The 24,427-nt window shown below is 41.6% G+C and overlaps 2 protein-coding genes and 1 long non-coding RNA gene across 6 annotated transcripts in view; 1 reads left to right on the top strand and 2 right to left on the bottom strand.

The window, feature by feature from the left end:
* The first annotated feature begins 1,895 nt into the window (after nt 1-1,895).
* Nucleotides 1,896-3,188, top strand: LOC104449746 (U-box domain-containing protein 21). The gene has a single exon (XM_010063997.3). The coding sequence runs from the start codon at nt 1,896-1,898 to the stop codon at nt 3,186-3,188; it is 1,293 nt and encodes a 430-aa protein (XP_010062299.3).
* Nucleotides 3,189-6,581: 3,393 nt separating this feature from the next.
* LOC108960654 overlaps nt 6,582-24,427 on the bottom strand; it is a 38,980-nt gene continuing 21,134 nt past the window's right edge. Inside the window, exons 1-6 of one of the 3 annotated variants that reach the window (XR_001988618.2) lie at nt 14,412-14,799; nt 14,228-14,333; nt 13,879-14,148; nt 12,680-13,625; nt 8,566-11,655; nt 6,582-8,461 (exon numbers count right to left, since the gene is read on the bottom strand). This is a non-coding gene — a long non-coding RNA (uncharacterized LOC108960654). Of the gene's footprint in view, nt 8,462-8,565; nt 11,656-12,679; nt 13,626-13,878; nt 14,334-14,411; nt 14,800-24,427 lie in introns of those variants that run through there. The other 2 variants (XR_001988617.2, XR_005552032.1) reach the window with 2 other exon arrangements.
* Nucleotides 16,615-21,456, bottom strand: LOC104430164 (serine hydroxymethyltransferase 3, chloroplastic). Of its 2 annotated transcripts, none has more exons than XM_010042922.2 (12): nt 21,370-21,456; nt 20,097-20,341; nt 19,778-19,973; nt 19,506-19,680; nt 19,282-19,399; nt 19,069-19,181; nt 18,834-18,956; nt 18,245-18,349; nt 18,029-18,115; nt 17,814-17,921; nt 17,404-17,476; nt 16,615-17,294 (listed from the first exon to the last, which is right to left on the bottom strand). In XM_010042922.2, exons 2-12 carry the CDS (start codon nt 20,308-20,310, stop codon nt 17,020-17,022), a joined length of 1,587 nt encoding a protein of 528 aa, XP_010041224.2. In that variant the 5' UTR covers nt 20,311-20,341; nt 21,370-21,456; the 3' UTR covers nt 16,615-17,019. The 2 variants fall into 2 exon arrangements, with proteins under 2 accessions (XP_010041224.2, XP_039171149.1); XM_039315215.1 differs by lacking the exon at nt 21,370-21,456 and adding an exon at nt 21,197-21,291 and having other exon boundaries at nt 17,020-17,294.

The raw sequence follows: 24,427 nt of genomic DNA, 5'->3' as shown, positions 1-24,427 counted from the left end.
CCTATCTTTGATGCAACAATTCCGTGATAAAATCATAAAAGGAATTGGAACTAGAATAAGGTTTAAACAAAATTGAAATAAGAGAGGGAGGTAAGTTTCATTCCGGATGAATTAGCCAGTAATAGCACCATGAAGGCCCTTAAAGAGCGGTTTTACTGAAGGATTTTTGTCTTTAAAGAGCGGTTTCAACATTTCAAAGTAATAACGCAATGAATGTCTCACAATTTCTCGCGAACCATCCTTACATGTCTGGTCAATGCGTTTGACTTGGGGTAATTCCTTGTTAAGTAACTTTAGCGAGAATCTTCTAATGAGAATTTTCATAGCAGTGAAATTCCTCATTTCACTCGTTAACATGGAAATTTTTTTGTCTCAAAATAACCTTTAAAGGGAAAAATATTTAAACAAGATAAATGAAATCGATTCACACCGTGATTAATGACATCGATTCCTTTTCTTTTTGTGAGAAAATTACTTTCCGTTTAATAGTTGAATTGTGAACTGTTTACTTGATTACCCACGCGCAATGGATCCCATCTGAATGGATTTTTTACGTATCAATCCCGAACTTCTCGAAAGCTACACAAATTCAACGGATTGCTGCTTCCCAGGTAGTCACCACCAGCAGGATCTGACTTGGGTCCAGTTGGAAACACGGTTTGACAAAAGTTACACGAGTCCTACACGGCTGGAAAAGCGCCGCGATTTTCAGTTTTTCACCTCAATTCCAGTTCTTTCTAGCCACATTACTCAGGACCATGCGCTTTCTTTCGCTTTCAAATAAATGATTTTCTCCGTTCGAATTGGTAAAATTACGAACGTAAACATCGCTCCTTATTCACCACTTATCAAGAATATATGAGAAATTATTTTTCAACTTTATGATATTTGAAAGATGAAAAATTAATCAATCCAAGAAAAATATTTCTCACCGATCGAAAACACCGAGTTCATAATTGTTGTATTACTAGTAAGAAGAAAATCACTTTTCCTAAACCACTCAATAAATAATCGGAAACTAAATCTTTTTCATTAAAGACGGATTTTCATGAAAAACATTTCTCCTTATAATAATTATCCCCTAAACTCATTTTAGGAAACTAAATAACTCACCTATCAAGGATTCACATGGGCAATTTTTGCAATATAGAAAGCGATAATTCCAAGCTGGTCAAACCAAATTCAACCCCCACGTGGACAGACCCCTTGGGGGCGGGCGCGCAACCGCGGACTAGCGCGGCCATAAAGTCCGGCAGGTAGAGCCACCCCTCGAGTTGGGTGGTCTAACCCAGCCCTACGCCAGCTCTTAAAGCCTTAATTATTCAGCATTCACTGCCTGCTTGACCCGCCAACCTCCCCCACGAGGGCCGAGTCAACCGGTCAAACCTCAGCCCACTTCATTTTACTACTACATATATTTAATCCCCCCTCTCCCTCGTCATCGAAGACCAGCCCTCGGATCCTTAGACCGCGTGGTTGCCGTTCGTAACATGTTTCCCATCTTACCCTCCACCCCATTTCAAACGTTCAACGGTCAACGGTCAAACCCCGTCACTGTTCTTTTATTACCTTCCCACGATCTCTCGCCCAAGATTTTGAACGATCCTGCCTGTCATCCCGCCCCCACACGAGTCATCAATCTTTCCCTTTCCCCTTTCCCCACACCCCCGAAGTTTTGACCCGCGTTCAACTGTTCCCCCTTCGCGTATAAAAGGCCATCTCGGTCCCTCCCTCTTCATCTCCGCAAAGCAATAACGCAAGAACGCAAACACGCATACATTCTCTCAAGAACCCGAATCTCTCCCTTGGTCTGTCGGACGCAAAGGACATCCACGACGGCGACGATGATCTTTTCTTTGAGAAGACTGGGCGCGGGTCGCCGCGCTGGCAAGAAGATGGGGGACTCGGGCATCGACGCGGCGTGCCTCGACACGGAGGTCGCCGTCCCCATGCCCTTCCGGTGCCCCATATCCCTCGACCTCATGAAGGACCCGGTCACGCTGCCCACCGGGATCACGTACGACCGCTGCAGCATCGAGAGGTGGATCGAGGCCGGCAATGCCAGCTGCCCCGTCACGAAGCAGCCGCTCGGGGTCGGCGGCGGGCTCTACCTCATCCCCAACCACGCGTTGAGGAAGATGATCCAGAGCTGGTGCGTCGAGAACCGCTCCCTCGGGGTGGAGAGGATCCCCACGCCGAGGATCCCCGTGTCGCCGTACGAGGTGTCGGAGGCTTGCAAGAGGGTCGCCGCCGCCGCCAACCGCGGCGACGCGAGGAGGTGCGGCGAACTGGTGGGGAAGATCAAGTCGTGGGTCAAGGAGAGCGAGCGGAACAAGCGGTGCGTGACGGAGGGCGGCGCCGGCGATGCGCTGTCGGCGGCGCTCGAGACGTTCGGGAGCGCCTCGGCGGAGGGACAGCACGGCGGGCTGCTCGAGGAGATCGTGTCGGCATTGGCGCACGTGAGGCCGGCCAGCGAGGAAGGTCTCGCCAGGCTAGGATCGGCGACGTCCTTACATTGCATCCTAGGATTCTTGAACTCCGACGACCTGTCCTCGAGGCAAAACGCGGTCCTGGTGCTAAAAGAAGCCATCTCGTCGGATCGGATCTGGCACAGGGCACTAGTCGATGGCATTGAAGAGGCAATGGTGAGGATGATCAGAGAGCCAATTGGCCCAACCGCAACAAATGCTTCTCTATTGACCCTGTTCAACATGATCTCTCAGTCTCCAAACAGTGACAAGACAACGTCCAAGTTACTGCAACTGGGTCTTGTCCCTCTGCTGATAGACCTTCTTCTGGACTCATCAGACAAAGGCGTGTGCGAGAGGGTCTTGGGAGTTCTTGACCTCCTCTGTGAGAGCAGAGAAGGGAGGGAGGAGGCCTTTGGCCATGCCTTGACCATGCCTATCTTGGTCAAGAAGATCCTGAGGGTGTCCAATTTGGCGACGGACTTCGCGGTTGCCATCCTGTGGAAGCTGTGCAAGAACGAAGAGGGTGATGACAGGAGAGCCCTGATAGAGGCGATCCAGGCGGGTGGGTTTCAGAAGATGTTGGTGCTGTTACAGGTGGGCTGTGGGGACGGCACGAAGGTGAACGTGAGAGAGCTGTTGAAGCTGATGCATCTGCACAAGGACCGGGTGGATTGTGTGGACTCTTCTCTGGATTTGAAGTATCTGAAAAGGCCATAGTGATTGGCCCAGTTTTAACCCATTCTTTCATTAGGCTAGATCAGAAACAGATGTACAAAAAAATACAGGAATTATAAAACTGACTCTTCTAGTTAGAAGAATTGAGATACACACGAGCTCTTTTGATCGCAAATTGAAGACTTGACCGCCATTTTATAATGAATTCGATAAGATATACATGAATACCATCTGTTACATGATATACCCGAAGAATGCCAAAATTGGAAACTGGAAAAGTACAATAGAGACCAAGAAAGTTCTTAAATTTTATGCTGTCCTTTTGCACACAAATCCTCAGCACAACCACATTTGGCATGATAGATCGCTTCCTAAGGAGGATCAAATTGCTAGATGGACTAACCTTGCTTCTGGTTGTTGCGTATTAGTGCTCGAAATTATCAGGCGCACTAATTGCACCCTTTTTCGCTCACTTAATTCTCACTTAATTGTGTATCTTGATTGTGTGAGTCTGCAAACATGTGATCAATTATCACAAATCATTATGCCACAGAGGGAAACATAGCCTGAGCAAATCCATAAGGCAGCTATGGGACATAATACTTGGAACAGGACATAATGAACATGGGAAAATGCAGAGAAAGACTCTTCAGTAGTAGCCCATATTTGGGCTAAGGCATCAGCATCTGGTTGCCCTCAGCAGTAGCACACTGGACGACCGGCACGTCTCTGAATGTTTGGAGCAATGACCTGCAACCACTGGTGAGTACAAAGATTGTTGTGAGCTTGGAGGTTGTGTAGAAATGCATTGACAATTTCAGCATCCAATTCAAGTACACTAGTGCTGTTGAATGCTATGAACCTTAGCTAATCTGAGCACATCATGAAGTGCCATAGTTCTGCCACCACGCTGGTTGCAATGCCAACGTTTCTACTGAACTGGGCAATCCAATTCCCTGGAAATCCCTCAACTCCCCACCTACACCTCCTTTCTCAGGATTTTCTAACGGAGGCTCATCTGTATTCAGCTTAGACCATTCTTGCAGCGGTGGTTACCAACCAGCTGAAATGGTCCTATACTTTTACTGCCTTGGGATAAATTATGGTAGATGCAATTGCCAATGGAGTTTTGCTAAGAGTGCTAAATTTCAAAATTTAGTCTTTTGAAGGCTTAAACCTCCTCGCTTTTTGGCACGGCTACTGAATCCTAATTAAGCAAGTGGATTTTCTTTTTCTCATCAGTATCATTTGGTCCATTTTTTCACTTTCTTCTGATTTTTCTTTTGTACATTGATCATCACCACCGACTTTCTTCTGAATTTTAGTCACCTGCATTTATATGAATTGGCATAATTGATGGAACTGACCGGATGAGAGAAACACAAACTGAAATTTTGTGGTCTCATCTTCTCTTGAATAATGAAAAGCCAAGACCTTCTTGGTTTTCTTGATACCAAGAAATGGGCGATAGGAGCTTTTAGTGAAGACGGTATTGGAGAGGAGAAGAAAGCTTGTGATCTCTCACATTGGATGACATAGCGCGATTCCAAGCAGATTTCTGCTAGTGCAATTGCGATGGATCAACAAGTCCTTTCATTAACTTTTGCACAGAGCATTAGGTCATCCGCCAAAAAACATGCAAGGAAGTTCAAAACAGTTTCTCCCACCAGAATCGGTTGCCACTCTTTTGACTCAACAGATTTAGTAATAAGTTGCGAGAGATATTGAAGGCACAAGATGAATAGGTGAGGAGAAAGGGCTTCTCCTTGTCTCAAGCCACGAGTTGGGAGATATATAAGCCAATTTCTCTCCATTTATTAGGACAGCGGGTTCAACTGAAGGTACACAGCTCAACCAGAGCTGTGATATTATTATTAGGGGACTGGTAGAAGTGACGGACGAAGGACCATTCTAAGCCATCATAAGCTTTATTAAGTAGGTCATTTCGAATGGCCATTAACCCATATTAGCCTGTAAAGGCTTATGGTCAGTAATGAATGGCGGCGGAGGAATATATAATCTTTAGTACCAGGCAAACCTGAGTAAGGTTCCACCCCGGCCAATGTGACCTACATGAAAGATATGTCTGATTCCTAGAAAAATATTTTCCCTGACAACCGTGAGGTCCGGGTGTCTTAACAAGGTTTGAGGGACCAAAGAGCAAGTGGTAACATCTCCCACAGGAGGAGCAGATAAAAGTTGACTGCAAGTATATTAATAGCTGGGAAGCTGTCTGAAGTGTGGTTGTGAAAACTTTGGTGAAACGTTGTTGAGTAAAAACGTTCAGATCTTTCATGAGGAGTTGGGCGATGCAGTTTCCAAGACAACGATTGATGGTGCTATGACCAGATCGTAGCCACTCTATCCGAGATTTCATCCACCGGAGCTATTCTTCCCCCCTTCGGATATCATTGAGTTCATTTGTTAAATGCAGCTCTTGTTTCCTTCATTTTTGCGAGAATATATTATCCAAAAACATCCTCATTCCATTGCTCCAGAGAAATGGACAGTTCATCTGAAAAGGGAGCGGAAGGAAGGCAACTTCTACGCATTTGACTTCAATAAAAATACCAAATTCTTAACGCCTTATCTGTTCTAAGTTCTGTCCTTATTCTATATTCCTCTACTCAATTTGCAGATATCATGTCGTCTCTTTTCCATGTTCAAAGCGTTTCCACGAGCGATCAACAGAGCTACCGACTCTATTTTACTCAAACTTTTCTCATGCACTTTCTTCAGTAACCCGTAATTTTTGTCTCTTCTATCTTAGTTCAAGGCTTTATGGAGTCCTTCATAACTTTAACCAACTTGGAATTGGAAGTTGGAACCAAGATAGTCACATACAAATTTAAGCATTTTAAGCAACCAAGCAGCTAATTACTTCATGTCGCTTTCACGCTCAATTTTTGGTTCTTTCCAGGACTTGAAATCAGACTTTGCTGTAATATTCAGATGCCCAGAAGTTTCGATTAGTTTATCGAAAATTTGCATATAAGATATTTTAATACTGAAGAATTGGTAAGCAAGGATGCGGGGGTTGCGGGGATATGCACGTGATCTCTTCGTTCCATGTGCATTTGTAAGTACCCATCTATGTAAACTAAAGTTTTCATATTGTTGAGATCAAGACTTCAACTTAAAATGCTGATTTTCTTGATGGGGTGATAATCCAACCAGAGCAGCAGGAAATTCTTTTTGTTCTTGCCAGTCAACTTTGGATTCTGCTTGGCACACAGATATATGGCGTAACCATTAAATCACAACCGACAAGGTTTGAGTCATTAGCAAGTAACAAGTTCAGAATTTGTTTTTGTATTTGTTATTGTACGAGAAGACCTTTTCTTGTTATATTAATGGATGCCAGTTGGGCATTATATTAAGTAGGCACAGACGCAAAATTCCGGGACTTTAGTTTCCTCTGCGTTCAAATTTCAATTGACTAGGAGATCCGCAAGCAATGGATGCATGTCTGCAGCAAAGAAGATGAGAAGAGCAGAGAGTCTGATCAACAAAACTTCATGGAGATTTCCCAACCGTTGACCTTCCACAAGCTTCCAATACTAACCCTCACCAAAGCATCCATTTCTTTAATCGCTTCTCACAACTATGACTCACCTCTTGCTAATTTTTTATCGTAAAGAAATCACATCGATGCCTGCCTAAACGAAACTCTAGTTTTCAGTCGATGCCTGCTTCTACTGTTCCACATACTACACAGCACTTGAACCCTGCAACTGCTAAAGACCATACACACTGCGGAGTCCATTTCTGAGTGAAAACATCGGCGTGCAAAAGTAGCGGGGACTTGCAAACACCAAACGCATCGGATTGGGGATGGACTCACCTCGCCATCACAAGCCCCGCTCTCTCCCCACCAATCTCTTCTTCGTCCTCCTCCTCTCCACCAATCTCCTCACCTTCTTCCTCTCCACCACCTTCTACCCCTCTTGCTCCCTCACTTCCTCCGTCCTGGACGCCACCAGTAGTACCACCTCAACAAACAGTGTTCCCTCCACCACAGTCTCACGCGATGAATTCAAACGGTCCAGTGTCACCGAAGATCTCCCACCCGAGTTCCTTGCGTTCACATCAGGCCAGTCCCTCCCCTTTGGCTTCAACTCCAACTTTGACTCTGATACCATCTTCCCTCCTGTTGGCAACGGATGCACAAGGTTCCCAGATGATCTCCGCCGCTTCATGACGTATGCTGTCAATGGCTCCTGCCCTGATGACGAACACCTTGCGCAGAAGTTACTCCTACGTGGCTGTGAGGCCCTCCCCCGCCGCCGCTGCCGCCCTGCTGCGTCTCCCGACTATGTTGAGCCTTTTCCTCATCCGATGTGCTTATGGACAACTCCTTTGGATAACTCTGTGGTGTGGACTGCCTACACGTGCAAGAACTATGACTGCCTCATCAACCGGAAGCACCGGCAGAAAGGCTTTGACGACTGCAAGGACTGCTTTGACCTTGAGGGGCGGGAGAAGTCCCGGTGGACTGCGACCGAGAGCCATGGAAGCCTTGACTTCACCATTGACGAAGTCCTGGCAACAAAACCACCAGGGACGATCAGGATTGGGCTAGACATAGGCGGTGGCGTGGCCACGTTCGCCATCCGGATGATGCAGAGGAACATAACCATTGTGACCACCTCCATGAACCTAAATGGTCCTTTCAACAGCTTCATTGCTTCCAGGGGAGTTGTGCCTCTGTACATAAGCATCTCCCAGAGGCTGCCATTTTTTGACAACACTCTTGATATCGTGCACTCAATGCACGTGTTGAGTAACTGGATCCCAACAACACTCCTGCATTTCCTGCTGTTCGATGTGTACAGAGTGTTGAGGCCTGGAGGGTTGTTTTGGCTGGACCATTTCTTTTGTTCCGGTGATCAGTTGGAGAAAGTGTATGCACCAGTGATTGAGAGTGTCGGCTTCAACAAGCTGAAGTGGGTCGTGGGAAGGAAGCTTGACCGTGGGCCCGAGCTTCAAGAGATGTACCTCTCTGCTTTGCTAGAGAAGCCATTGAAGAACTCATGGTGACTCGCATTTTTTTCCTCTAATGGCACTTTTAAGTTTAGTCAACTTTTGACCAGAAATTAGTCCGCTGAAGGCTTGTTAGGATAATCAAGAACCAAAGAATGCTTATGCACGGGCATGTAATTTTCTTCTTTATCTTTGTTTTCTTCTGGATTTTCCTCATAAGGATTCTCCCTCTTCTTGAAATCAATACTCCAACCGGAAAACAGGAGCCCCACTGTGCAAACGTATTGAGTAACTGCTAGAAGAGTTTAAATTTTCTTTTCCTGCATCAAATCCTGGGCAAAGCAAAAGATAAGCAGTTACAAATAAAGCCATAAATGAGTGTCACCTCAAATAAGCTTCAAATGTCTTGTTATTGTGCTAAGTCTTGAAGGCATACTTGGGACGATGTGCCTCGGGTCAAAACGGCTTCCTGAAGGAGCAGTTCGGCATGCACACCTGGCACTGAGTCAGCAAGCTACATGCTTCAAATGTTAAAACAGATTGCCCCACTCGGATGCATATGAACCTGAACTCATATCCATTGAGACTTTCTCTACCAGGATAGCAGTGGACTCCAAAATATTTATGCAAAGAAAACAAATTTGCAGTCAATTCAGAAATTGTACAGGGTTGATTTGTCCAGCCAATATCACATGTTTAAAGCTTATGAGCAGACCTTGAAAGTGCGGTTATAACCAGTCATGCTCATTCAAACTGATGCTTTTTGAGGTCGAAATCTTGACACCTTATATCATGCCTCACAATTGATACAAATCTTCGGTAAAAAGCAACTGTAATTTTCAAGAATCCAATCAGGCTCCATTGCAGCTGTTTTTGCCAAATAAGCAACCATTGATCATCTACAAACTCTACCACAGTGGGAGATCAAAAGAGTGGCTATGGTTGGTATATCTTCTAATACAATTGAAGTGGTCTGACTGTTTCACATGAAAAATTAAAAATGGTGAGAAAAAATTCAATTGTCCAAACAGCAATGAACACGTGGATTAAGGTTTCAACAGCTGTAGAGTGGGATGTTTGGTGTGACGTGACTGATTCCTCGAGTCCTGCCAGATTCTACTCAGCAAACAAAACGCCATATTAATTGTTGAATCAGAAGCAGAAAGCATCACAAGGATATCATGGCATCTCTTTATGGACATAGAAATCATATCATTAACTTTTCTGTTCATCAATTAGGCAGAAAAGGCCAGTGTTAATTATCTTACATGTCATGAAAGAAAACTTAACCATTCTGAAACTAACAGATGTCTCTTAACAATGCAAGTTAATTACTGATGGATAAAGGAGAAAGAAATCCAGAGTATTACTTGCCTTGGTTCCATCGCCAAGTCCGCTATATACAATTTTATTTCATCGATAATTCCCGTTTCTACTCTCGTCTTCCTGATAGTGTATACAATCATGCGCTTGGTATCGTCTTCGTGATCCCTTGCACGATTCTTCTTCAATTTCTGGGCCAACGCTTCCATTTCTGCAACACCCTAAGATCCAGGACTGATTTTGTTCTGACAAGAAAAATGGCAAGTCTTCCTCCTTCTCAATTAGTGCAATATGTGTGAGACAGCTAATGCTTTTGATATTTTCTCTCCTATATACATGAAATCTTTCATTACTTACCTTCAACTGCTTTGTAGCATCAGATCATTCCTTAAGGCTCCTTGATCTCATTCTTTAAGTGCAGTCAATTTTTTATTGTGTAGCATAAACGAGATTAGGTCACGGAAGAACTAATCTATCAATTTATTTTGACTACTTCCTACTCTCCACAACAGATAAGAGTTAAAGTGCAAAAAATGAAAAAAAAAAAAAAGGAGTAAGATCTGTGGCTATCAGAAATAAAAATTCATTCTTTTGCACAGTTGAGTCGATAAACTACCTCAGACTTTTGGACCAAAAGAAACAGTACGTATACTGACCTCTTTGTCGTCATGTAATATTTTCACATGAGATTAATTTCACTCGCCAAAAATGACCTTGAAGTTAGTGACATGTACCTTGCTTTTGTCATTAAACGATCAGGCATACAGAAGTTCCATTCCAGGATCTCTCCTGTAAGATTCTCATAATATCACAAGAAATCATTGTATCTGCACAAAGATATAGGATAAAAAGTGCTTAGTACCGTTAAAACTAGTGCGAAATAGGACATAAGAGATTAGATTTTTCTCTTCTGCAAAGGACAAATGATTAGATCAAACAGATACCTGAATCTGAAATGGCTAAGACTCCAAATACAACGTGTATTCCCGGCGCCTTGTGACATGACTTAAATTTATGAGCATGCCGTAGAGATTACTTTCTATGTGAAATACAAATCAGATATTATCACATATGCAACCTCAGATTCTGTCTTCCTACTATTGAGTCAAAAAATTTACACGGCTTTAGTTTCAGTGTATATCTGTTATTGTTCTTATGAGCATATGTTTCAATATCTTTGCATCATGTAACCGTAAAAAACAAGAGTTGTCGTTTTTCTCGGAATGGAGCTTGTCAGATAGTCGATGATATGCCCACTTCTCTATATACGACCACTATATAGTAGAAAAGAGCTTTCTTTTAGCATATCTCATTGTCATTAGTAACATAGTTTGCTGGATGAGGAGTTTTCTTCAGTGGACGTATTAATTTCATATCCTGTAGACCCTCTTTATAATCTCTCAGGTTGCAAAAAAACCTATACCGGCAACGATTTAAGTAGGCCAATGAAAAAGGTATAACAGTTGGGGGAAGTGGAATTAGATTCTCATTAGGCCATATCAAATAGACAAAAAAGAAAGAATATAAGTAAATCAAGATAGAAGGAAGATGAATTTTTAATGAATGATAGCACTAACGTAGTAAGAAGAGTGAGACATAACAAACATAATCTCTAGATAGGTTTTGAGCTGACTACCCCATAAAATGGATTGATCCCCTGAAAATGTTAGCCATTCTTTTATTCAATAAGATCCTAAGCTCCAGCTTCCCATCCATGCTTTTTATCCAGAACATAAGTTTTGGTATCCTTCAAATTGTTGATAGATTTCTTTCAGTTCATATTTAAGTTCCTCTGTCCCAATAGCATTTGTATAGATTCTAATTTTTGATTGGACTGTTTGTTGTATCAAATTCTACGAGGGAGAGAAAGGGGTAAAGTTGAATGTACATAGTCTAATCAACTGTTCTTCTTAGCAGGCTGATAATGAAAACCATCACAAGAAGCAAGAGCCAGAATGGCTTGACTCTTTCCTCCAGAAGACTTTCTTCGAATCATGTTCGGTGCACCCAATTCGTAGGAATGAGTTAAATAAATATTGCATCAACTGTGATTCATCTGCTTGTCAGTACTGCATCTCTTCAGGAAGTCATCGCCAACACAAGATACTTAAAATCTACAGACATGTCTACAAGGATGTTGTCTCCCTCTCCTCCATCGAAAAGCATATTGATTGCTCCAGAATACAGGTTCCTCCTATGTACCCTACAATTGCAAGTTTCAATACTTATCAATGGTATTTAGCTAAATATAGGATAGTGTTGATATATACATGATTTGATGATAGACTTTTGCTTGAAAAGGATTCATTGAACCTAAATTTTATTAGGGAAAATTCTGGATGCTTTATTACTCTATTTAAGACATCAAGTGTGCGATGTGTCCGCAACAAGTTGTGATCAAGCCCTCTGTAACAATGGAAGGCCATTGTTCTGTTAAAAGCTACGCCTAAGTGCAGATGTGGATTATTTTATTATTTAGCTAAAAGAAATGCAAGTAAAGCATGTGATTGATCTAGGAAAGGTTCAGTGGGTGTTTTGGGGTGACTCCCAACTTTTATTCATCTCGACTTAACTTTTATTTTTGGCAATTGGAAAATTGAAATGTTGGAAGCCTCACAAATAGTAATGCATTCAGAATTCATTTTATAATTTCATTCATTGAAAAAAGAAACGTGTTCGTGTTAGAATGTAAGTGGAAACTATTTTCTGATTCTTCAGAGTTACTGAGTCATATCTTCTACTTATACATTACACAAAGACATATGCATAAGCAGGCCATAATAGTCTTACAAGGGGAGGGTTACATGCAAGTAATTAATCAATCAGTACTGAGATATCTTCATCGGGATCTATTCAGTTAGTATTCTGCTCATCTGCTGAGGACAAGTGATGAGAAATTTTATAATTTCATTCCTACAAGATCTTTGTCCACTCACAGTGGCGCATGCATAAGGCAAAGCAGATGTACCCAGCAAGGAATGTTATCTAGCAGAAGCAACTTACATTTTTATATATATCTAATAGTTTTTCTGACAAGTCCTCCATGCATGTCAAAGGTGAACACCTTTCGGTACACATAGAAAGATGACATTATGTTTTCAAGATTGCCTGTTAAAGATCGCATTTATAGGATTGGGAACAGATTGCATTTGAGGTGGCAGTAATGTCGATGCTGTCATTATGATTTTCTGGGATATAGCAAGGCATTATCTTTTTTATTTAAGTACCTTGTTGTCTTCCAAGTTTCAGCCATATAAGTCCAACAAGAGAATGGTAATAGCCCTGAACCCTCTTCCCCATAGTGGTCCAACAGCATCAAATGGTAAGACATCCTGTGAGATCTGCAAGAGAAGATTATCGGACCCTGACCTTTATGATTACTGCTCCATTTCTTGCAAGGTAACCATGGCAGAAATACTGGTCAATTAGAATATGCTTGGCTTAATCCCATGTGCATTACATTGAAGAAATTAAAACTTCAGGTTATGGCTTTTTCGAGAAAAGCCAAAGACCAGGAGCCTCCACATCATTCTGTCCAAGCTCCAACAGAGGAAAAACAAAGTAAAGCTTCTCAACCCAGCAAAGCACCGCACCGAAGAAAAGGGAAGCCTCAAAGAGCTCCGTTCTTTTAAAGTCTCAATGGCACATTTGGAGAAACTTATTCAGTTCTGTTTTGGAGAGGACTTCACAATCTTGGTGGTGCTTTGCATATTTAATTTGGATAATAAGCTCAGATGAACTGAGATTTGTCTGTTGTTTTCATCATATACTGTAGACTCTGTCAACATCAGAGTGATCTTGCTTGCTTAAACTCTGCAAACCAATGCTGGTGCTTTGAAACTGGCTATTTAATTTGGATAATATGCTCAGAATGAACTGAGACATGTCTGTTGTTTTCATCATAGACTGTAGGCTCTGTCAACATCAGAGTGATCTTGCTTGCTTACACTCTGCAAAGCAATGTTATTCATCCTCCAGGCTCAAGTGGTTGGTATCACTTTGCGAACCAACCCCATGTTGCTTATATATTGTCGTTGAGGTTGTCATGATACTGGCTGGGTGGAAAAGGCTACCAGTTACTACTCAAAAGCAGGTAGAATCACCATGACTATTCTCATTTTTGCCAGAATAGCTTGTCATAACTACCTATGGTGGAAGTGATTTCCAAAAGACCTGAGGACATACAATGTCAAATCTTAGGCAGTAGCAATAGCAAGGTATTCAAACATAATCTGTTTCAAGTAGGTAAAGATCAAGTTGCATCTAGAAAAAAGGTGGCTTGGGAATGAAATCTTTGATGGCTGTCAAGTGAGTTGATCAATGCTAAACCATACAAGCAAACCTCATAAGGAGAACTTCAAATTTTCGCATTCATATTCACGAGAAAAACACATTGTCCCTGATCAGTTTATGAGGGTCAGCTCACCTAATCAGCCAACAGGATCCTGAGATACTTTAGGTATCTATCTAGTAACCAACTCAGTTTCTCTCCCGCTGCTTTGGAATCGTGCCATGATAGCTTGTCCGGTTGGGATGAGAAAACCCAGAGAGTACCCTGCAACCAAGTTCTATTTCTCCTAGACATCCTTTAGGGTCCCCAAAAACGAGCCTTGAACATAGATTCGCTAGCAACCGAAATTTCACCCTTTTTTTTTCCGAAGTTACTCGCATGGAGCTCAAACTCAATGTAGAAGACCTATCACGCACACAACGCTAGCTGTCAAGCTATTGATTTCCCGACATTGACTCCAGAAAAAAATCAAATTTTCCAGTACCCATTTGATCAAGCCATGCAACACGTAGTTCTGCACAGACAGACATCCCAAAACAGTCACGCGCACTTTTGCCCGTAACGACGATGAAGTGCCCCCAAGATAGATGCTGTTCATTCATAGCGTCAAGAAGAATTAGAGACACCACAAGAACTACGAAAGATGGTAGATAGAGAGAGAGAGATACCGGACATCGGCATTTGGCAGCGTTGAGTGAGTCCGAGGTTTCCTTTTCCTCTGCATTCACCGATTCCATGGAACCCAAAAAAATAAAAAACACATAAAGAAACAAATGAAGGTAACAGGGTTCGGTTGGTTGTAATGAAAGCGTGATCACGCCACAAGAAACAAGTCCACGGGTCACTGAGAATCTCATTCTTCTGCAACGTCAATTCCAAGAGAAAAATTTGCGCTTTGCACCCCATTCATGCCCCAGCTTTCACCTGGCCCCATCAATTCACAGAACGGACTCACTTGAGCATTTGCAGACTTCTCCTGCTAAAGAACCAGCAGTCGTCTGACCTATTTTTTCGATACTCGATATGATTCTGGAAATACTTTTTCATTCGTCGTCCTCCTCAGTCTTTTCAAAAGTTGTCTAATGTGATCGATCCAACCAAGTTTTTCAATATTTGATATCATTCCTAAACTACTTTTTCATTCGTGTCTTCCTCGATCTTTTCAAAGGTTGTTTAAGTTGGTTCATTCATTGAATTCGCTTACGAAATCTATAAATTTTCTTAAAATTTTATCTTTGTATTTCGTTTAGTTGTTCAATCTAATCCCTAATTTTGTTTTCTTGCTCCGTCTCAATTGCATCATCTAAAATTTAGATTTAACAGCCAGACATAGGGCTTATTTGGTTCGGTTTTGAGCAAATGTCATAAGAAAAATACAAGTACTTTTGAACTAAAGGAATTTGTGCAAATGCAAATAATGTTTGGTAAATTGTAGTTTTTAAAATGTATTGTGAAAGAACTTTAGCTTAAATATCGTTCGATAAAAACTACATTTTGTAAGTGACTTTTACTAAATTTTACATATAATTTTCTTTTTAAATGTAGCCACCGGCGACCTCGGCGAGGGTCACCTGGGTTCACACAACCCGGGTGACGGTCACCTGTTGTTGCCGAGTTGTTACCTAGGGTTCTCGACCCAAGCGTTGCCTAAGGTTGGGCGACCTCAAGCCTCCATTGCTTGGGTCACGCGAACCTCGGCGACCACCACCTGAGGTCGCCAAAACTCAAGCAACGCCTAGGTTGCACGACACTTGAGGTCCAATTACCAGGCGATGCCTAAGGTCACGTGACCATCGCTTGGGTCACGCGACCTCAAGTAGCGGTTGCCGAGTGGCCGCAACCCCCAAGTGGTGGTCGTCGGGGTCAAGCGACGCCTCAGGCGACGATCGCCGACACAGGCCACTCCTTGGCCGGTGGTCATCCTCTATTCATGTCTCTCCGAAAGAGATGAATATTACCAGGAAGAAGATGAACAATACCAGATTTGCATTCCGAAAATGCAACTTCCTAAAGTAACTCTAGAACTGCATTGGGCCAAAGTTGTCCAAAAAATCGAACCAAACGCGTTTACATTTGGCTAAGAGACTTTAGAGTCCCAAAGGCCATTCCCAAAGCCGAACCAAACGGAGCCATGATATATGTTAAGTAAATGGATTACACAACCCAAAAATTCAAGAAATGTATTCCTCTACAAAATAGCACTTGTTTGGTTGCACTTGTAACACAAGAAACATTTTCAACCCATTCCCAAAACCAAACCAAACGGAGCCATGATATATGTCAAGTAAATGGATTACACAACCCAAAAATTCAAGAAATGTATTCCTATACAAAATAGCACTTGTTCGGTTGTTCTTACATATCTTCCACTTGTAACACAAGAAACATTTTCAATGGTTTAACTAAACGGGTTCATACGCAATATAAACAAGTAGAAGAGTCCATTCATACCTGACGTTTTAATTATTCATCACGATTAAACTTACATGAAAATATTGGAGCATACACATTTTGTCAATGGATTGTGTTGAAAACTGCTAGATATTAAGGGTTATCAAGATTTTTCTTGATGACTATTTTATGACGTGAAGACTGTTGAAGAGAGAACAAAAACTATACTATTTTAAGGATGAAAGCAAGAAAAGTTCAAAAACGAAATTTAACAAAACGAAATGATAGGTCAGTAACCTTCACAGTCGCATCAACAATGCTAAATGTTTAACTGAAGAGTTTACTCAATAAAAATTTAAAAAAAAACTTAAGGACGGCAATGTTAAAAAAAAAGGAGTTGAAGATTACATTATATAATAATAGGCAAAAGTTCCAGGACGATTAATGTCATTATCGCTACTCGCATGCGCACAAACATACTAATCATAGCAAAGCAATAGCTTCGCAACATCATTTCGAAATTTGACTTAGAGAAAAGACAAGATTGATGTTACCGACAAAAGTTTGGTACACAAATCGTTGTCATTGCATCGTTGCAACTTGCACATTTGCGGATCAGGAGAATAGCTATATGCGAGAAAGAGTTCCCAAAATCTTCAGTGAAAACTCCTAAAAGAAAAGCATGAGAAATGACAGTCCCCGAAGCTTGACCACCTCATTTCTTTTCTGAACCGTCAGCCGGTACACTAAAAACCGTCACAGACGATCATGGCTGGTATAATACTTGCAAAGGAGACAAGGACTTCCCACAGAACCAAAATTGGGGCAGCATTCTGCCATCAGTTCCTTTTATTTTTTACCCCAAGCCAAGGTTAGGAGTAAAAATTACAGTCCAGGCAGAGGGAACTGAGTAGTGAGAGCTTCCACTCTCCGACGAAGATCTGAGACCTTTTCCTTCAAAGGGAAGTCAGGAGATTTCACAAAGTTCAGAAAATCTTGAAGCTTTGACCCCGGAGCAGAACGTTTAGCTTCAAGAGTAATTTGAACGCCTTCATTGATAAAGTCCGCAGTTGCTTTGAACTCTTCCTCGGTAAAACCTCGGGTTGTCATAGCAGGTGACCCAATCCTTATGCCACCAGGGACTAGGGCACTTTTGTCACCTTCCGGAAGAAAGGTTAATTGATGTTTACTTCGACTGGACTAGCAATTCGATCCCAACAAACACAGATTTGCATAGAAAAATGTAGTCCAAGCAAAACTAAAACTTACCAGGAACTGAGTTCTTGTTGAGGGTGATGGAAGCCATATCAAGAATTTTCTCCACCCGAGCACCATCGATCCCCTAATAATAATATGTGCCATGCTCAATAAGATGAAAAGGTATCATGTGCTCAGCAGCAGCTATCATCCATCTTAGATTCTCGAAAGATTAACTGGGTTTGAAGAATTGAACATCGCCAAAACCAGAGGACCAGAAATAACTAGAAGTCAACTTTTTGAAGTCCCTGCAGCTAGCTACTTCATTACATTAATCTACAGCTTGCTCCGACAGAATTCATGGAAGGAAATCTGGTCGAAAAGCTTATCAAACTCCAATAAGGGGAAAAAAGAAAAGGTTAACTATGAGTTCCGACCTATACGTATCAGATCAGTCACGGAAACCAGGGCTTGATACTTACCATTGGCCGCAGATCTACAAGAACAAGGTGATTATCACTCCCACCAGAAACCAGCTTGTATCCTAATTCAATCAATCGGCTTGCAAGAGCTTTACAATTAGAGACAACCTAAAAAAGCAGCAGGAATTTTTGTTAAGAATTTCTCCAGAAGGAAAACAGAGTGCATTGATAGGACAAACTTGGACAAGAAAGGACAATAAAGGAACATCAGATACCTTGTTCTGGTAAGCCTTAAATTCAGGCGACTGGGCAAACTTTAAGGAAACTGTAAGTCCCCCGATTGTGTGGTTATGAGGACCACCCTGCATTCACAAGTCAATGTTGCAATGCCACACAATGACTTGAATGATGACTAGTGTCTAAGGAACAATTACAACGAAGTAAAGCCAATCGAAAACATCACGTTGAACAAAAAGACAATTCCAACAAACCTGTAAGCCCGGAAAAACGGCATTATTGATGGCAGATTCTAAATCAACTCCAAGAACTGGTTCCTTTTTGAAAAAGATCATGCCACCTCTTGGCCCTCGCAAGGACTGAACAAGTTTCATATAATCAGAGCTTGCTATTACAGCTTGAAGAGAAAACCTCTTGAGAGAATTCTCAGTATTTTTTTTCATCTCAAGTACACTGATACAGAAAACTAAACAAGAGCAGTATACAAAACAAGAAATGACCAGGTGATAAGACACTCACCACCCCCCTCTTCCCCCCTTTTCTTTTTTCTCTCCCTTCCCTTTTTTCCTCACTCTACCTTATTCCCTTATTTTTCTAGCCCCAAAAAATCAATAGAGGAGAGGTGAGTAAGAAGAGACAGACGTCAGGCTGTAAAAGTAGCCTCTAGACATTCAACCACCGGACATAGAATAGCTCTCTACCAATAATAATAATAATAATAATAATAATATAGCAATACAACATTCCTGCAACCACGAATGGGCTACAGTTGCATATAAACATCTAGGTCTTACGGTAAAAAAAGATCTCAAATAGGGAGATCAAGGAAGAAAAAATCAGCACCTTGTGTGTTGTCGTTGTCACTATATCACAGTACTCAAAGGGGTCTGCTAACACGGAAGCAGCAACAAGACCACTTATGTGTGCCATATCCATCATAAGAAAAGCACCAGCTGCATCTGCAATCTTCGCATGCATATCATTGCAAGATTATTCAGCAGCCAGAGAAGTAAAATCAGTTCCTTGGTCATGCAATCTAATGGAAAGCAAAACCCATCGGAACAATTGCAACCCTTACCTTCCTCATACGAGCATAGTCAAAATCTCGGGGGTAGGCACTGGCACCAGCAATTATGAGTTTAGGCCTAAAGAGAGTAGCTGTTTTCTCCAGCATGTCATAATCAACAAGGCCTGTTATAGATAGTGGACAAAATTAGCATGCCAAATTTAAGAGCAACCACTCAAGCATAACCTGGACATCAAGTTGAGACACAGACAAAAGGTACATCACCTGTTGATTCATCAAGTCGATAGGGCATCGACTCAAAGTATATTGATGTCCCAGAAACCCGTCGTTTGGCAGTCATGAAGCCATGAGACAAGTGCCCACCATGAGGCAAGTCCAAACCCTAAATTGAATAAACGAGAAAAAACTTGAACTACAACTTATTTAGCAAAACCAAAAAAATAGGAAAAAAAGGCATGAACGCAGAGAGAAAGGGAGAGAGAAGGCACCATTATCCTGTCATGGGGATTGAGAATTGCAGTGTAAACCTCAAAATTGGCAGGAGAACCAGATAAAGGTTGAACATTAACACCCCACTTCTTTGGATCCAGGTGAAATGCAGCCAAAGCCCTTTTCTGACATAAGGTTTCGAGCTCATCAATATACTCATTGCCACCATAATACCTGTGAAATTTATAATAACATTAGCCATGTCACATGCCAAAAAATGGGTAAGAGGGGCAAACACTGCTGATGAAATTTTAAATTTAAGTATATTCACCTTTTACCAGGCAACCCCTCAGAATATTTATTTGTGAGGCAGGACCCAACTGCCTCCATAACCGCCCGTGATGTAAAATTTTCTGACGCAATAAGCTCAAGGCTTTTGAACTGCCTCTCCTTCTCCATGTCAATAATTTTGCGCACTTCAGGATCAGCTTCACTCAAACTATAATCTATAAAGCTGCTTCTTCTACCTGATAAAAGCAAGCAAGATTCAAAAGGTTTTGATAAATCAGCTTATGCATTTAATATCCTTTTTACGCATTTACGCAGGGACAATTTAACTTTGGTGTTAAAAAAAAAAAAAAAAAAGTCACCTTCCACTTCACCAACAGGGACAGACACTGAAGAGGGTGGCTGACCAGTGACCAGACTTGCTTTAATACAGGCCAATCGAGGCTTAACTGAAGTTGGATTTATGTGATGAGAAAATCCATTAAAATTAAAGCCTTTTGGAGGAAAGGCCGATGGCTTGGTCCGTAAAGGTTGTTGTAGAGACCCAGTCACAGCAGCTCCACTACAAGCCTGCATTTTGGCTAAAGAACTTCTCTTTGAAGTTGTCCTGTGAATTCCATGGACCAATAAAGTCAAAACACTTGACTCTTAAGCATGGACTAATGAAAAAAAGAAGAAAAAAAAGAAGCATGTACTCATAACATACTCGATAGTACTTACAAATTCAATTAGTTCCTTCCAAAACTACCAATTCAAATCTTTTCCTAATTATTTTCTAGTAGTACACTAGTAGATCCCCACAGGTAACAGTAATACTCAATCGCAATACCAACATAACTGCATATCGCTATACGAGCAAACATAAGATCTTGTGTTCAGAGTGTAAGAATTTAGTAATCCGAACAAAGTCCACAGAATTAAACCCAGCAGTGCATATCATCTCTAGGCAATCAGGTTTCATGTACTTCATCAGCTGTATATGGTACGCTCTGCAGTCTCTAGCGTATGGGGCTAATTCGCGAGTCCAGGAAAACGCCACTCCACCAAAAAAAAACCAACTTTTTAATAAGAAAACCCCTTTTTTTTTTCAATTTATCCTGCAGGCATCAACCAAAATCAGCAAATGATCTTGTGTTCAGAGTGTGACAATTTAGCACTCTGAACAACGTCTACAGAGTTGGACCCTGTGGATAGTGCATAATCATCTTCAGGCAATCAAGTTTCAATTTTTTCACCAGCTGTGTACCGTAAGCTCTGCAGTATCTAGCGTATGGGGGTTAATTCATGAGTCCCGGAAAATGCCACTCCACCAAAAAATTAATAAAAAAAAAAAAAAAACCAACTTTCTAATGAGAAAACCCCATTTTAACCAATTTATCCTGCATGGCATCGACCAAAAGCAGCAAACTGGATAAAAACGCAGCATTAGATACAGCGTGTCAACAAAACACGGCTGCCACACCTCGCAGACCCACGAAATGTACGGAGACGCAAGGGACAGGGCAGGCGTCCTCTGCCGGAGTTAAAGCCACAGGAGTAAGTTGGAAAGGAAACCGCCTGTTTGCAGAGAGAGAGAGAGAGAGTGGGCAAGCGAGAGTGAGATTCAGGGAGAGAGAAGGGAGAGGGGACGCGGACCTTCTTCGACCTTGCAGAAGAACACCGCCACGAAATGGAGAGGAGCCGAGGCAGGGGAAAGACGACGAGATTAGGGTTTAAATACTGGGATGGGTATTTCTGTAATATCGGCAATAAACGAGGGTGATTATGGGATTCAAAACTCTGTAATAATTAGGATTAGCTAATCTTGAGGATTAGCCATTAATTGCCGATGCTTCGTCGGAAACTTAGCCAATCCAAATTAACGAACCATCAAATTTGTTATTAGAATTGGTCTGAACACCTCGAGCGCTGAGATTAAAATTTTCGAAATATTGATTATGTATAATATGAGGATGATCAATATATCGAAAAATTCCGAAATTTGTTTAATAAATTGCTTATCAGGTGCCTCTACGGCACTCATTAACATACTCCGAATTACAATTATATCTAATTATACAAACAAGATCGATATAGCCGTAACAATTAAAAATCAATTTTATTTTGTATACTTACAATTAGTGGGATTTTTTTATAATTGGGTTGTTTTTTCTTTTCTACTTTTTTAAGTTCATACTATCAAATTAGTTTTAAATCGCACATTCTTCTAATAGTTTAAGCATTTCAAAAAATTAGTAGTGATCTCACAAAATATATATGTTATCAAAGTAGGAAATCCTGAGTTTGTCTCTCCAATTGCATATTTTCATGCTAAACACTTGTTAATTCATTCAAAGCCCAATCACAAATGACAAGTTTTCGAAACAGTGCACTTGACTTTCAGCGCATTCTTATAATTACATAAGCATCAAAAAAGAGAGGTCTCGCCAACTCAAGGCGAGAGCTAGCAACGCTCGCTAAGCCCATAGTGAGCGCCGGCATCACCTAGGTTTAGGCGCTTGAGCATGAGCCTAAGCCTAGCAAGGGTCACCAGCTCTCTCTTGAGACTGGTGAGGGTCAACCACCCATGCCCAAGGTTGGTGGAGGTCATCGACCCCTCCAACGATGGGTGGCAGCAGTCGTAGCACCTACCAATGTGGCTTGCCTGCCCCTCTCTCTCTCTCTTTCCGTTTTATTTCTTGATAAAATTTTAGCTTTTTCAGTTTTTAATCTAATTTAAATAAGATATTAAAAAGAAAACAAAAAAAAGGCCAATTAGGAGAGAGAAATTAATTTAAAATTGTCACGTCAACATTTTTTATTTAATAAATTGACTGTATTAATTTTAAGATTTGATTGCATCTATTTAATAAAATTTAAAATTTGATTTTACTTTTTATAAATTTTAAAACTTAATTATACTTTCATGTCAAGTTTTGAGATTTCTGATGAATTTATGGGTTTCGATTCATCAAGGATATCATTGATCGGGTCGCACAAAGACTGGTAAGTCCGGTCAATATGGGTGGCTTGACAAAGAGTAATCCCTAACGAGCGACTTGATAACTACGCAATGTGGAATCTCTCTCTCTCTCTCTCTCTACTCTATGTTCACAGGAAACGCAGAAAAGTCTAAAAAGTGGGCTGTAAAGGGGGTGCGCTATTGCGATATCACTCGGACCATCAAAATAAAGGCGATGCTTCTTCGCGCACGCCCTTCACTCAAAGCAACATCTCTCCAGGCGTTCCCAAACTTATTTTGAGGGTGCGCTCGCGGGCGGTCATTTCTGTTCTTCACAAAATCAGCTCCGTCTCTCAATTTCGGTGACATTCTCATTCCTCGGATCGGGCAACCGTTACAGTATTTCCAACGGATCCAAATTGTGCGTGCGGGAAAAAGAAGCTTGTGTGCAGATTGGTCATCGAATTTGGTCGTCCAATCCTAAATGCATGACATGGATGATGATATAACTTCAGATAAGTCATCCATAGATTATTACTATTGCGAACTAAAGATTCATATATATGGAGACTTTATTACGTAAATTATTCCAAGATCCATTCGGTACATTTTCTCTGTATTTCGAAAATATTTGCCATCGTCATGGGTTTTATCTATATCGAAGGATCTGGCTCAAGTTTTGTTAAGAGATTAGTAGTGTAATACTCGGACTTTGGTCGTTTTTTATTATAAAAGAATAAAAGAAGTGTCTCCGTTGATGGATGTGGCTTGTTGAGGGAGCGATAATTCGCTGACGCCATGGAAGCATGCCTTGTTAAATTAATACGGTACGGCAGACATTTTCCTCTTATGAGACTGACTCATTCCCTTGTAGTCTCATCTCTCTCTCTCTCTCTCTCTCTCTCTGCAAGCTAGTCGCTGCTCTTGCTGCTTGCTAGACTGTTTGTTGGGCTCGGTCAAAGTCCTCGGCGATGAATCTCAAGAGGGTTGCGCTGATGCTGTCTGCACTCCCTCTCCTAGGCTGCGCGGTCGTGCAGACTCTCCTCCATCTGCTGAATCCTCCTGATCGGTCTGCTTTGGCGTCTAACGCCACGGACGGCGAGAAGAGCCCTACCTCAAGTGACGGCGTGGACGGAAATGAAGGTGGAGACGGTGCTGAACGTTCGGAAAGTGCTGTGGTGCAGAGGCATTTCCAACAACCTCAGCACATGCGATACGCCTGAGGATCCCCCGGATGGTAACTTCTCGAAGATGATCACCCCCTGGTCCTTTGTGATTTGGCTTTCGTGATGAATTTAGTCGTTTAGTATGGTTACAGCATGCATCAGGTTTTGAATATTTGTGGTCCTGATATGCTATGAAACCAGACAGATTCGGTGTTTGTATGATCTTTATAATTACCTGTCGTCGTGAGCCTGGGGCTCCTTTTTTTTAATTTTGGGGGTTTTGAATCATTAAAGTCTCGACTGATCTTTGAGGATTCTCTGATGATGGTGCTCTTGCTTTTCCTTGTCATTTAGCAGACTAATTTATGTCCAGATATTCAATGTCTTCCGCCGCTTAGCCGCAGAAATCAAGGAGTAAAGAGAGGCTGTGACTTTTAATCACAATTTCGCAAAGTTCGGATCTCCTCGACCTGGTTCTTTGTTTTTTTTCCCCTCATTTGAATATGTCGGAATCGTATCAGTTTGTTGTTTTGAGATGAAAATATGAACAACGGTGTCAAATAGGTTTCAATATATCTAACATAGG

The sequence above is a fragment of the Eucalyptus grandis genome, chromosome 6 (genome assembly GCF_016545825.1).
Source record: "Eucalyptus grandis isolate ANBG69807.140 chromosome 6, ASM1654582v1, whole genome shotgun sequence".
Lineage (NCBI taxonomy): Eukaryota > Viridiplantae > Streptophyta > Magnoliopsida > Myrtales > Myrtaceae > Eucalyptus > Eucalyptus grandis.
This window is presented reverse-complemented; position numbering and strand designations above follow the sequence as displayed.

Bases quoted from the DNA above. Each gene is read 5' to 3' on its own strand.
- LOC104449746 (XM_010063997.3), top strand. From the start codon at position 1,896: ATGGGGGACTCGGGCATCGACGCGGCGTGCCTCGACACGGAGGTCGCC.
- LOC104430164 (XM_010042922.2), bottom strand. From the start codon at position 20,310: ATGCAGGCTTGTAGTGGAGCTGCTGTGACTGGGTCTCTACAACAACCT. The intron at 19,400-19,505 runs GTGCCTTCTCTC...TATTCAATTTAG, and splicing joins ATCCCCATGACAGGATAATG to GGTTTGGACTTGCCTCATGG. The intron at 17,922-18,028 runs GTATCTGATGTT...CTGCTTTTTTAG, and splicing joins TTAAGGCTTACCAGAACAAG to GTTGTCTCTAATTGTAAAGC.